Consider the following 13,473-nt stretch of genomic DNA (forward strand, 5'->3'; position numbering starts at 1 on the left):
TGGCAATATAAAATAATAATACAAAGTCTCACTGTAATATAAACAAATGTGATGAGAAACTATTGGATTTAATCACTCAGATACTTGAGAGTGGAATAACATAACACTGTTAAGCACACTGAACACTGATTTTTTTTATTATTATTATTTCTGGATATGCATGAATAGGAGATATGCCAATTACTAACGGACAAAAGTAAATTGCAATTTTATTTCTATCCCGCCACTTCCCATCTTCTCTTAATCTCCTGTCTGTCTTTCTATCTCAAAAGTCAGTCATCAAATATAAGTTTCAGGCTACAAAAGTCTTTTTTTTCAAAATGTGTGCTGCTCTCCATATCACTTGCTGCCATAGTTTTGTGAGCACATTCTGCATGGTTTTATTGCCATAATTATTTTCAATTTAAATGTGTTTAAGTGCAGCAACCGATTGTTTTTCCCTAGCCATTAGTGGTCACTTTGTGTTTTACTGAGAAAATGGTTGGAGTTTCTATGGAAACAGTAACTGCATCCAATTTAGGATGTCACAGCCTCTGCCCTGTCTTAGGTCACTCAGCTACAACACCTCCAGTAAATGCAGCAAGAAGTGTTGGAGGTTGCCTAATGCTGAACAAAAGCTCTTGAAGGTGATGTAGTGATTAGGTGAGGTGCAGATCAATACAGTAGTGAGCCTGAAAGGAACAAATGCTTACAACTGGTAGTGTGCTCTACTCCTTTATGAACCTCTCCAAAAGACCAGCAAAGAAGAGGACACTATTCAACTAAAATAGTAGTCTATTTATAACACAATGGTTGTAATCATCCTGTAATTTCTGTAATTTCCTCAAAGGCAGCTGCGTTGGAGGCCGAACCAATCTGTTGCTTTTTATGTTGACAACTCTGCTCAGTCACACAAATATTGATGAATTGATACATTTTAAGTGTGTGTGTGTTCATTTTTTTGTGCTTAACCTTTGAATCACACATATGTAGGTTTACTGTGGACTCTTGAACATATAACCTTACCAGCATCATATCAACTGAATATGCACTCCCATGCTCATACATCCCGTCCCTATGTCTGCAAATGCTAAGGAAAATTTGGCGTGATATTACAATGTTATAATAATGCACACCTCAAGAGGAAACAATGTATTGCTTTTTCAACTTACATTCCCTATGTGCCCAGGACAGACACAAGACAGGATCAGTTTGAGGAATAAATGTGGCACAAAGACCCAGTGTTAAAAGTATTTTTTTCTGCTTGTTCTGGGAATTAATCCAAAACTATCTCTAGGTTTTACTGTGCGCCTGTCCCTTTAAACATGGTACCTTTAAACTGCATTTCCTGTTCAACTACATTTCCCACAATCTAAGATAAATAGGTAGTCTGTGGACGTTCTTCATAATCAGGTCAACCAATCACATACATTCACTGGCGAGCGCGTAGTTCGAAATGGCGTTACATTGTCCAATAATCTTCTGATATTTTACAGTTTATAAAATCCGACCAATCGGTGCTACCGTTCTTGACGTTGACCAATCAACAGGCTACAATGTTGTAGATGGGCGTCATGACATCGGACCAATCAGATTGAATAAGGTGTTTAAACGGTGAGCGCGGGCGGTCCTAGAGTAGCTTTGGGGTGGGTCCAACAAGTGAGGACGCGTGCTTGAATTTGAATTCAGGCAAGAGCTAATAACTTGTTAAGGTATTACTAACTACAAGCTACATCACACCAGAGGCAGGGAGCAGTATCGTACGCTGTATGTCTCATTTTCTGGTTAAATAGTCTCTAAGTTTCTATGTGTGTAACATTAGCTTGTATCGCCGTAACGTTTAAATTGCTTATCAGTGCTGTAGCTACAGACATCGCTGTTTGAAGAGTGATCCCTGAACTCGCAATGAAAGCTGGCGGTAAGTAACTTAAGTCAACTTAATCTAACGTTAACTCGCACTACCAGAAATATGGCCATGACTTAATATAAAGCGAGAGTTTGAATTGCGTTAAACACTTGCAATTTGAAAGAGTTAGCACTGGTTACTAGCTCCTAGCCAACTCAAACGTTAACCGGGGTAACGTTAACCATGTAGCTAACTGTTATTCCTCTGTAAGTTAACGTTACTGTAGTTTCAAGTGAGTTAACGATGGCAATATTTACCGTTAAATAAAACGTGTCTTTTCCTGGCATTATACGCGTTTGCGGTAATTAAAAACAATAATATAATGTTAAACATCATGAAACCCAACGTTGGTTGCATTTGAAGCACAGGAGGGAAATTTGGGCGCTCACTTGGTAGACATTTGCAGTCAGATGCACAGTTCACCGTTGTTAGAAAGCTGTTAATACTTCTAACACTTGATAATATATGATGCTGTATGCTTATTTTGATACTTTTTCGGTAATCATCTTTCCACGGATTTAAACAATTCCGCATTCAAACAGAGGGGTTGGCTAGACCACCCGGAGATGCCTTAGGCGTTTTGAATGTGGAGCCATAGCCTTCACCTTGGTGTGTCTGACAATCTGCTTGCATATTGACTGGCCACTTGTCAATTTTTAAATGAAGTGCAAATATTTGTTTGACATTAATGTGAGAATTAGTTTGTGAGCCCTGCACTAAGATGTGAAATGCTTTTGGGTAATGGTCTGTGTGTGCACTTCAAACTGAATATAATAACCATGCTAAAGAAAGGAAAACTTTTTGTCAAAGTGCATGAACTGTCTAACTTATAACTACCCTTTCTTTCGGTAGTCCACTGCCGTTGTTCAAAATGCTACTCAGTTCCGGCACGAAAACGGGTCCGTAAGCGAACTCCAGCCCTAACCTTGCTGTCTCTACCTGAAGAAGTCCTCCTCTGTGTGCTCCAGTGCCTTTCTGCTGAGGACCTGCTGTCTGTCAGAGCAGTGAGTAAACCTCCCAACACACTGTAACACTACAACACAACCTCTAGCATGTACGTGCCAGGTCATCCCAGATTTTTTTTCTGGCTCGGGCATCTTGCGACCACCTGATTTTGATAGATCAGATGTCTCTTTTGTTGATGGACTAATTGTTATGACCTCTGTTACAGGTTCACTCCCAGCTGCGGGACATTGTTGACAACCACTCCAGTGTATGGGCCAGGGTCAGTTTCAGGGACACATGGCCATCCCCCAACACATTATGGCTATTTGAAAGGTATAGTCACTTCCGCCAACAACAACAAAAACAAAACTTGTTTTTCTTCTATATGAGTTTTTACAGAAACTCGGAACTTTACGGAAACATCTCTCTTCTTTCAGAGCTGCTGAGAAAGGGAATTTTGAAGCGGCTGTGAAGCTAGGGATTGCTTATTTGTACAATGAAGGACGTAAGTTAAAACATTACACAACTATCTTACAAGAGCATCCTAATTAAATAAAGGTCAAATGAAATTGTGGGACATAAAACCCTTGTGATGATTTCTACAAGTGATTACAGCTCCTCACTTGTGCCTTGTTTCTCTCCCACAGCATTGTTGAGTGATGAGGGGCGAGCGGATGTATGTGGTCGCAAGGCCTCCCACTTCTTCAGCCTGGCAGAGAGCCTGCACTCTCCCACGACAGATCCCTTCATCTGGGTGTTCATCCGACCACCGTGGTCTCCCACCGGCAGCTGCTGCAAGGCCGTGGTGTTCGACCGTCTCAAGGCTGAGTGTGACAGCAACGCGGTAGGTTTGGCTATTGCCATTTTAGAGGACATTCATTCTTAGCTTGTGTCAACAATTGACAATCACTAATAAAGATCAATGGTAGTGACAATACGATTTTATGTAAATGCATTTACAAAACCATGCACCAAATAAAGCTCTGAACAAGGCTGATCTTTTATTGCTCAGTTGACAGGCTGTCATGACTTAAATCCACAGAAACGTGTACATTGGATTTATGACTACATGGATAATGTCATAGAAAATGGAAAAAGTGTAGAGCAGAGTGTTTATAAGGAAGATGATGTGAATTTATTTTCCCCCTCTCTACAGGAGAAGAGAGGACCCTTGTTGCACTGTTTGGCCAGAGTTTTACAGCTGTTTGAAGTGAGTGTGAAAGTGAGACTGAATCTGACCAGCTCTGTCTGTGTGTGGTTAGCCCAGTTTCTATTGGCCTCTAATCAAAATGTATAGGTTTGTACTGCTGTCACAGGGGGCTGGTTTGTTTTTCAGGATCACCATGACCCATAAACATGAATGTGTAGATGAGACCAGGTTTCACAACCTGTTCAATGTTTAGGAACAGAACACTTAGTCGTCTTCTTATTAAGATCTGTCATTCGTATCTGAAACCACGTTACCTTTTCCAGGGCGATGAAAGACGCTCCGATGCCATATCTATGTTGGAGGAGTCGTCGCAGGCTGGCTGTCTACAGAGCTCTTACCTCTTGTGGGAACACAACCGGAAAGCAGCTGTAAGTCTGAATCTCTCATTTAGTTTTCTAGCGTTATTCTTGGATGCATAGACTACTGTACAGTGTCTCAATGTCAAACTTCTACAATGCCACATTTGTTTATAGTGTAGTTCACATGCACCAAAATTGATTTTAAAATGTTTATATTTTGGAAATATATTCATTGAGAAATGGGGTCAAACTGACATGTAATTGTCTTTTTGTATTTGAATTTCAGATGGCCGATCCAGGCCGTTACCTCCAGTATATCCGAACCCTCAGGGACTATGCTGGCAAAGGATGCTGGGAGGCTCAGGTGTGTGTGATTAAAGACTGATAAATTGCCATTATATTGATGCAGCATTTGATTTAAATGTGTTCTTGTGCATTTCCGTCTTGTGATGGTGTTCTTTGCCTTAATTTGCCCTTGGTTGTTCACTGTATTGATTCAAAAGACAGTGAAGCTTTTGTATTTTCGTCATTTCGTCTGTTATATTTCCCACTCCTCCAGAGGTGGAAGCTATTCTTGTTGAAGCACTATCAGGCAGTGTCAAGAGGGCTTGCCAGTCAGACTTATTTTTTGTTGTTCATTGTCTTTAGAAAGCTTTGCCTAAGATGCATCACGGAATCTCGAAAATATGACTCATCTCAACCACAAGCTCTATAATCACAGCAGAAATCTATTGGACCTTATTGTTTTTTTTTTTTTTTTTTTTTGTTATCCACTTCAACAAACATTCAAGCCATTTTTAAGCCATTCTGGAAGCATTTATTTAACACATTGTCTTTTCTTTCCTCAGCTCTCCCTGGCTAAAGTGTGCAGCAGTGGTAATCCGCTGGGTCTGGAGTCAAAAGCCTGCTCTGACTTGGTGGCTCAGCTTTTCAATTCCTCTAACCCGGCATCACGACACTGCACTCAGGGCATCCTGAGGCAAGGCATCAAGGACACCATGAGGTAGACAGAAACAGAAACTTCACCATGATATTACTGGCACGATTAGAGCCTGGTGGTAATATCTTCTCGACAATTGAATGTTTCTGTTAGTCATTGCGGTGACTCACTGTACTTTGATTACGTTTGCTTTCTTTAATTGCATTGCTAAAGAGTAGATGACACAGAACATCAGCACAAAAAAAGATATATCTTTTTTTGCAAACGTAATCAAAGTACAGTGAGTCACCGCAATGACTAACAAACATTCAGTTCAATTACATTTTTTTTTTTTTTTTTTAATGTAAGATCCGATAATGTCTGCTAGTTTAGGGATACGGCATGAGAGTTAAGGACTTGAATCGTCTGCCTCTTGCGTTGTAATGCACTACATTTAGCTATTTTTAAATTTCTCAAACAATACGCATGATTTTCAGTTTCTATGTGTCTTCTTCTTTTTCTGCCTTTCCAGGTACATCCTAGTGGACTGGCTTGTGGAGGTGACCACCATGAAGGATTTCTCCAGCCTGACGCTGCATGTGACAGTGGGTTGTGTGGATCGCTACCTGGCCCTGCGCTCAGTCCCCAAGGCTCGCCTCCAGTTATTGGGAATCGCCTGCATGGTAGTTTGCACACGGTGAGAATTCACACATGCCTCTTCTCTGAAATGTTTGTATGTTTTACTTTTAATGTAATTTTTGTAATACAGTTACATTCTGTTTTAAAGGATTATGTAGGGTTACCAGCTTTAATGTTGGATGATTTTTAGGCTCTTTGGGCAAAGTTTAAAATATCTTATGGCTGTTTTTGAAGGTAAAATGAATGATCCAGATTTGTATTTTGTTGTTTTGTATAATACAAATTAGTTTATAGATTTAAAATGTTTTCTTTGTTAAACTTTTTCCCCCCCCAGCTATATCAGTAAAGAAATCCTGACCATTCGTGAAGCTGTCTGGCTTACAGACAACACCTACAAATATGAGGACCTGGTTCGAATGATGGGGGAGGTTGTCTCTGTGCTGGAGGGAAAGATCAGGGTGAGCACAAGTATCCTTATGTAATGTAGCATATTTAAGTGGCGGTGAAATATTTTTGTGGGAATTTAAGAACTGAATTTCAAATGTAAAAGGTGATTTCATGCACTTCCCCTCAGAGCCCCATACTGCTGGACTACGGGGAGGTGCTGCTGTCTCTGCTCCCTCTGGAGAGGCGGACCACTCACCTATTCAGCTACATCAGTGAGCTGTCGCTGCTCTACTCTGCCCTTGCCACACCACCACCTTCCAAACTGGCATGCGCTGTACTACTGCTTACACGAGCACTACATCACTATGGTGATAACACTCACGGACACACAGACACGTACAACACGCCTGTTTGACAAGCATTATAACTAGAGATGGCCCGATACCATTTTTTTGCTTCCCGATACCGATTTCTGAACTTGCGTATTGGCCAATACAGAGTACCGATCCGATACCAGTGTGTCCTATATTTTATTATGTTTTAACAACTGTATACTACTATCCCTGTATGGATGTGATATTATTATTATTATTATTATTATTATTATTATTATTATTATTATTAATATATTGTCGGTCTGGCTCAGGTTAAACTCTTTGTAAAACATGAACAAAAACAAACAATAAATGCCACAGAACTTTCTTTTATTATGCAGTTTGACAGTCAGTTATAACAGAAACCGAACATAAAAACTACTTTTAATTTATTACGTAGTATTGGATCGGTGCATAAACTCTAGTACATCCCGATACCGGCGTTTTAGGCAGTATCGGAAGCCGATACCGATACTGGTATCGGACCATCTCAAATTATAACACCCTTTTAACACTGATGAGTAATGCAAATAATCGTTTCAAACTAATATAATGTACAGCTTCAGTTGAGTGTTAAGTTTATGTTCCCCTTGACTTATGTCTACCACCTCCCTCTCTGCAGCTCCTGTCTGGCCCAGCCAGTTAGTTGACTACACAGGCTTCTCCAAGCAAGACCTCACTTCCCTTTCTGTGCTGCTCTATGTCAAGTGGTAAGCTCCTTAGTGTGTTTTGTCTATAGTGTGTGTGAAGTGTGTGTTTTGACTCTATTGGTAGCCAATAAATAAATTTCTCTCATCCTTCACTGGATTCTATAGTGTGTGTGTGTGTGTGTGTGTGTTTGTGTGTGTGTCTATTGGTGTGTGTGTGTGTGTGTGTGTGTGTGTGTGTCCTTCACTGTGTTGTGTGTGTGTGTGTGTGTGTGTGTGTGTGTGTGTGTGTGTGTGTGTGTGTGTGTGTGTGTGTGTGTGTGTGTGTGTGTGTGTGTGTGTGTGTGTGTGTGTGTGTGTCGACAAAACTGTAATTCTCAAATAGACAAGTAACAAGATTTGTCCCCAAGAGTTGATTATAGATATGCAGCAAACAAAGTGGATCAAACCCTTATTTGTCTTTTCTTTCTTTACCGTTTGTCTCTCCTCAGTTTCAGTCAAGACGTTCCCAAAGATTACAGGCATGTGTCTCTTACTGGTGTTAAGCAACGGTTTGAAGATGAGGCCTACCAGCACATCAGCAAAGAAAAGGTACTTTATTTAACAGGAACGCAAAACAAGCTTTTTGAAATTGTAGCAAGGTGTGTCTCTAAATTGTTCCCTGAAACTGGTCATTGATATTATTTCATGGCCTCCACAAGGTGATGGATTTTAAAGAGCTGTGTCAGATCTTGGAGATTCCTGAGGTGGAGCCTCAGATGGAGCCTCCCAGTCCCACTGGACAACCAGCAGACATTCACACCTTCCTCGCCTCTCCATCCAGCACCAACAAGAAGTAAGCCAGTTACCAACACACAAGTTCCTCATTACAACATATAAGGGCTGGGTGCTATTTGAAAACAGTAAATGGCTTTAATATCAACCAACGGTTGAGGCATGTACTATTAACGTGCACAGTTTATGCATTATAGCCCCCTTATATATTTTTTTATTTTATTTTATCACGTAGTTCTGCTGTGAGCACTCTGTGCTTGCATGGCTTTCTAATGGCACTGGGCCATGTTGAAAGACGCACAAAGAATTTAGTTATTATGAGAAAGAAGTGTCAAAGCGACCAGTGCCCCCAATGCTATCCTTGCTAATTTAGTTGTTATTGTTGCGGAGTATTCTGTGCTTGAGATCTTGCCCAAAAGATGTTTTGTTTGTGCCATTTGTGACTTGCTCTGTCAACTCACTGAAACACACTTGTCCACTTTCTCCCAAGGAGACGCGATGAAGGCATGCAAGCAAACAGAACAAGCTTTGTGGCCACGCCCACTGCAGAGCTTTCAAATCAGGAGGAGACACTGCTGGGTGACATCCTTGACTGGAGCCTGGACACTTCCTGTTCTGGTTATGAGGGGGACCAGGAGGAGGAGAGCGAGGGAGAAAAAGATGCTGATTGTGAGTGTGTAAGAAAGAGGTGAAAGGGGCTGGGCACTTAATTCTTGTGTTACTGGCAGAGTTTTAAAATGTGTTTATCTGTAAAGCATATAAATTACCTCCTATATATGAAAATACATACATACATACATACATACATACATACATACATACATACATACATACATACATACATACATACATACATACATACATACATACATACATACATACATACAGAAAGAAAGAAAGAAAGTAAGTGTCTGGTACAGTAGAAATGCATAATATGCCTACATTTATTAATTATATAATTTGCCTCTTCAACCCTGTTCGCACGGGATTAGTATCATTTGGGGACCTTGTGATTTATGCTATGTTTACACGTGGTCTGCTATTTTCATAAACTGACATTTCAACCTCTCTGTTTAAAAAAAAAAAAAAAAAAAAAAAAAATAACCTTGTGCACAGCTGTCAGTTTTTCAAAATAACCAAACGGGGTATTAGAACCCCGAGAGTTGGGTACCCAGAGGTGCTCGAGGACGGCCAGTGTGAACCCACACCGCACTTAGGTCGGGGTTTTGTATATTTTTGGCTAGCCGCGGCAGAGGTTACCAGAGGCGCATACCCTATCCTCCCCACCGCAGCGGCACCCACACAGCATCACTGTCAGCCTTTGGAAGAAGCAGCGGGATATTTTTTTTTTTACTTTAGTAATTACAGATATGGCCGATTCGCACAGGATCACAGAAAATCTCCGTAATTATTACAAATGACTAGAGGCCACCAGGTAATACTTATCCTGTGCGAATAGGGATTTATTCACCCATTCACACACACCCGACTGCTGACCTACTAGAGTCCGACCGATAAAGGATTATTTTTTTTTTAAAGATCTTTTTTTGGGGGGATTTTCCCTTTTTATTATAGTGACAGTGGATAGACATGAAAGGGGGCGAGAGATGGGGATGACACGCATCAAATGCCCTGCTGCCTGCAGGTCGGATTTTTATAGATAGATAGATAGATAGATAGATAGATAGGAAAAAAACGCTTAGCAAAACATAAACCGATTTCCTTAACATTAGTTATTTGAGTCCTCACTAAAATAATATGATAATGCAGTTTAAAAATAAACTTTGTTTTATTGTCACAACAGAACAGAGGAACATCAAAATATATTAAAGTTCTGATAAATGAATGGCGCAGTGGATATGACACATGCCTTTGGTGTGGTTGATCTGGGTTCAATTCCCACTGATACATCAACCAATGTGTCCCTGAGCAAGACACTTAACCCCTAATTGCTCCAGAGGTGTGCGGCCTCTGACGTATACAGTATAGCAATTGTAATTCGCTTTGGATAAAAGCGTCTGCCAGATGACATGTAATATAATGCATGTAATGTATAAAAATACAAACTTAAGGTATGAAACTTAAAGGGTTAAACGCGAGTGTTGCCAACAGGGACGTTGTAGAGTGCCCTCTGGTGGACAAATTATGCAACGCCAACACTCATAACATGGTTGAAGGGTGTTTCGTCCGTTTTTATTTTTTAAATATTCATGTATCTGCCATTATAAATGCTGATACAGAGTTTGGGAAATATATTGTTATACCCATTGGGAGAAACTTGGAGTTCAGTCTTCAGTGTCTTGTTTAAGGGCACTTTGACATGTGGCCAGGAAGATTGAATCGCAAAACTTGTCATTTAAAAGACAATTTGCTCTACCTCCTGAGCCACATCTGCCCCATGTTGCTTTATAGAATGTGTTGTGGTCTGTAGTTTGTGTAAACCTTTCCCAAATTGATTAATCGATATGTTGTCTCTTTCAATAGCTTCCATGATATCCATCAAACTGCATTCGCTGACTGATGCAGACAAAAGACTAGAGCACTGCAGAGCCTTGTCCAGCGATGAAGACAGCTTCTCTGAAGCGGAAAGGGATGTGAGCAAGGATTGCCAAGACCAGGAACTCCTTTCCTTTTCTACAGACCTTCACAGTTCAGGATACTCCTCTGTCCAGAGTGTTAGCCCTTCATCCACATGCTGCTCCTCCTCCCTCATGCCTTGCACATTCAAGACCTTTACCACTTCCCTGGGCGCAGCCTCCGCCAATGCCCAGCCAGGCTTCCGCCTTCTGGTGCCCATGCAGAGGCCCCGGGGCACCTCCAGCAAACAAGTGAAGAGGAAGAACTCGGCAGCTCATAGTGGAGGTGAGGTGGATAAAGAAGAGGAGGAAGGAGACAAGTATTCTGCCAATGCGGGGTTTCTGAGCCTATAGACCGTGGTTGTTCGACTTGCCTCAGGCTCAGTTATCCTCCAGCACTTTTCTTTAGTTCTCGATGCTGTTCATCACTCCTGTCAGTCTGCACTGAGCCATTTTGTCAGAAGATCAAGAGACGTTTAGCTTAAAGGCAAGTAAGGGAAAACAAATGAATTACCTAGAAACGTGGCTTTTTATTACATTACATTGCCACGTTTGCAGGTATAGCACAATAAAATACCTCCCATAAACCTAGACTCGCAGTCAGCTCTGAAACCACTGGAACATGAATTGAGTTTCCTCAGGACCATTTCTGTTTTACAGCCTTCTAAAACAACAATCACATTGTCTATGATAGTTGTAAAAGCAATGAAACCTCATGGACTTTTTTTTTTTTTTTTTTTTGGTGGGGGAGAAAGGTGTTCATTGTTAAAATCACATTTTGGAAAAAAAACTTCAACATTGCTGTCATGTTGTTTTGATTATCCTAGTTTCTGATATGCACTGTCTGTACAAGACTATCTTGTATTTGGTGAATGTCATCAGTAGGTGACTACTGTCATCTAGTTGATGAACATGTCTGCATCTGAAGCCTAAAGAAAATATGATTGTATGAGTTCCTCTTGTTCAGTTTTTACCTAACTTCTACGTACGTTTGCCAAAGGTACTGTAGTGGTGTCCGCTGTGTTTTCAGGAGCGTCTACGTGAATAGAAATGGAGCTGTGAAATGAGTATTTTAGTAGTCTGCATCTTCTAGAGTACATATTCACCGGTCGTGCTGTTAATATTTTTTTATCAATATTACTTAAGAGACCTACAGTATAGCACCTTATCCCATCAGGAACAGCAGATGTTCAATAAGGTGTTCTGATAATGGAACTAACCAAGAATTACCAGCTGGATGAGTATCATACAAACTTCAGCGTATCATCCAGATGTTTAGTGCTTTACAGTCATTAACTATTTAGCTCAACTGAATGAGGCACTCCATGTGACTCAGATGCTGGTAAATTATACTTGATCTGCTTTTCCTCCCATCTGAATTAGGTCTAACACTTAGAAGGAGCACAATTCAATGAAATGTAACAATTTCCATGCTTGAAACAATCAATGCTTAAGTAATTTTGGATGGATTTGCTTTGCCTTCTTGAAGCGAAAGGGAAGTTCAGACACTAAAGGAAAATTATTACCTGATAGGATTTTGAAAGTACTGTATGCCTCATTCAGGAGACGGAGTACACAATGTCTAAAAGTCTGACTGACTGTATACATTTTAAACTGTTACACCAGACTAGTTATAACCTGTTGAACTTTTTTATTTTTATAAATGTACATAGTACTATATGTATAAATGGAGAAAGACAAAGAACATGCCACTACTACTTGAAATAGTTTTTGCTTCATTCCAAAAAGGCAGATTCTTAGTGAAACTTTTTCTACAGTACAGTGTTTTCTCAATAGACCTGTGATGTGAATATGTAATTTTGTATCAAGTTAAAATAAAACAAGCCATCATGCAAGTTTCCTTTTGTTTTTTAAATAAGAAGCTACGGGTGTATTGCAATATTGGTATCTGTATTAGTTTAATTAAAAAGTTGTGTTCAAGAGCTCATCAAAACCACGGCTGTACCCATAGAAGAAATACTGGGGTCATGAACAGAAGTCCAAAAAATACAACATGGCTCTTAAGTATTATAATATATATATTTTTTGAAGTCCTTTCCACACTGCCAGAGATAAAATTCTGGTGGAGAAATACTGAGTCTAAAGATAATAGAATCAGCCTTACGCTTGTAACTCTAAAAATGTAAACTCCTGCCAGATGCTAAAACAGTCACATTTCCAGGTATTGTTTCCGAGGGCAGGACCACAGTTCCCCGATAAAGCTCTGTTTACTTGTTAGAAGTCCCATTCTTGGCCCTGACTCACAGGCTGATGTAATTAAGGGGATCACATCCCTTTTTTATCATTTAGACAACTGGGTACAATGATAGATTGTTTTGTTTGTTTTACAGTTTGTTGGTGTTTCAGTTTTCTTTTGTGTTTTTGTGACCAAGGTTTCCTGTCTATGTCTTCTATAGTGTCCTTACACGACACATGCTTCTTTAACAAATTATATTTCGTAAAAACAAGTGAGTCATATTTCTTATGTGAGAGTTGGTGTAGAAGGAAAAAAAATAAGTGTACAAGTTGTGATAAGTTGGATACCATGTGGTAAAATCCAACTACCTAAGTTAAACATCAATACAAAAGTTGAATTCAAGAGCTAATCAAAACCATATGGCACTTGAAGGTATTATTTTATTACTGAAAAAAGATAAATATTATTGATGGCAAAAACCAAATGACTACGACATAGCAATGGCTGAAACAATGTAGAAGAGCAATACAACTACGCGTACTAGAAATTGTAACAATACATAAATATGTAAAATACACATAATATATTTATTGTTAGTTTTCAGTAGGCCCAGCTGTTGAG

At 39.9% G+C, this 13,473-nt stretch overlaps 1 protein-coding gene across 1 annotated transcript; it reads left to right on the forward strand.

Moving 5' to 3' along the window:
• The first annotated feature begins 1,614 nt into the window (after positions 1-1,614).
• Positions 1,615-12,491, forward strand: ccnf (cyclin F). The gene is made up of 18 exons (XM_028599691.1): positions 1,615-1,691; positions 1,836-1,897; positions 2,738-2,889; positions 3,057-3,163; positions 3,268-3,335; positions 3,478-3,674; positions 3,987-4,040; positions 4,304-4,408; positions 4,626-4,703; positions 5,188-5,342; positions 5,791-5,955; positions 6,232-6,355; positions 6,472-6,652; positions 7,281-7,368; positions 7,797-7,896; positions 8,007-8,140; positions 8,570-8,748; positions 10,564-12,491. Exons 2-18 carry the CDS (start codon positions 1,885-1,887, stop codon positions 11,007-11,009), a joined length of 2,346 nt encoding a protein of 781 aa, XP_028455492.1. The 5' UTR covers positions 1,615-1,691; positions 1,836-1,884; the 3' UTR covers positions 11,010-12,491.
• The last annotated feature ends 982 nt before the right edge of the window (positions 12,492-13,473 follow it).

Source organism: Perca flavescens, chromosome 15, assembly GCF_004354835.1.
Source record: "Perca flavescens isolate YP-PL-M2 chromosome 15, PFLA_1.0, whole genome shotgun sequence".
Taxonomy (NCBI): Eukaryota; Metazoa; Chordata; class Actinopteri; order Perciformes; family Percidae; genus Perca; species Perca flavescens.

Excerpts from the sequence above, each read along its gene's own strand:
- ccnf (XM_028599691.1), top strand. Across the intron at positions 4,041-4,303 it reads GAGTTTTACAGCTGTTTGAA|GGCGATGAAAGACGCTCCGA; the intron begins GTGAGTGTGAAA and ends TACCTTTTCCAG. Across the intron at positions 6,356-6,471 it reads TGCTGGAGGGAAAGATCAGG|AGCCCCATACTGCTGGACTA; the intron begins GTGAGCACAAGT and ends ACTTCCCCTCAG.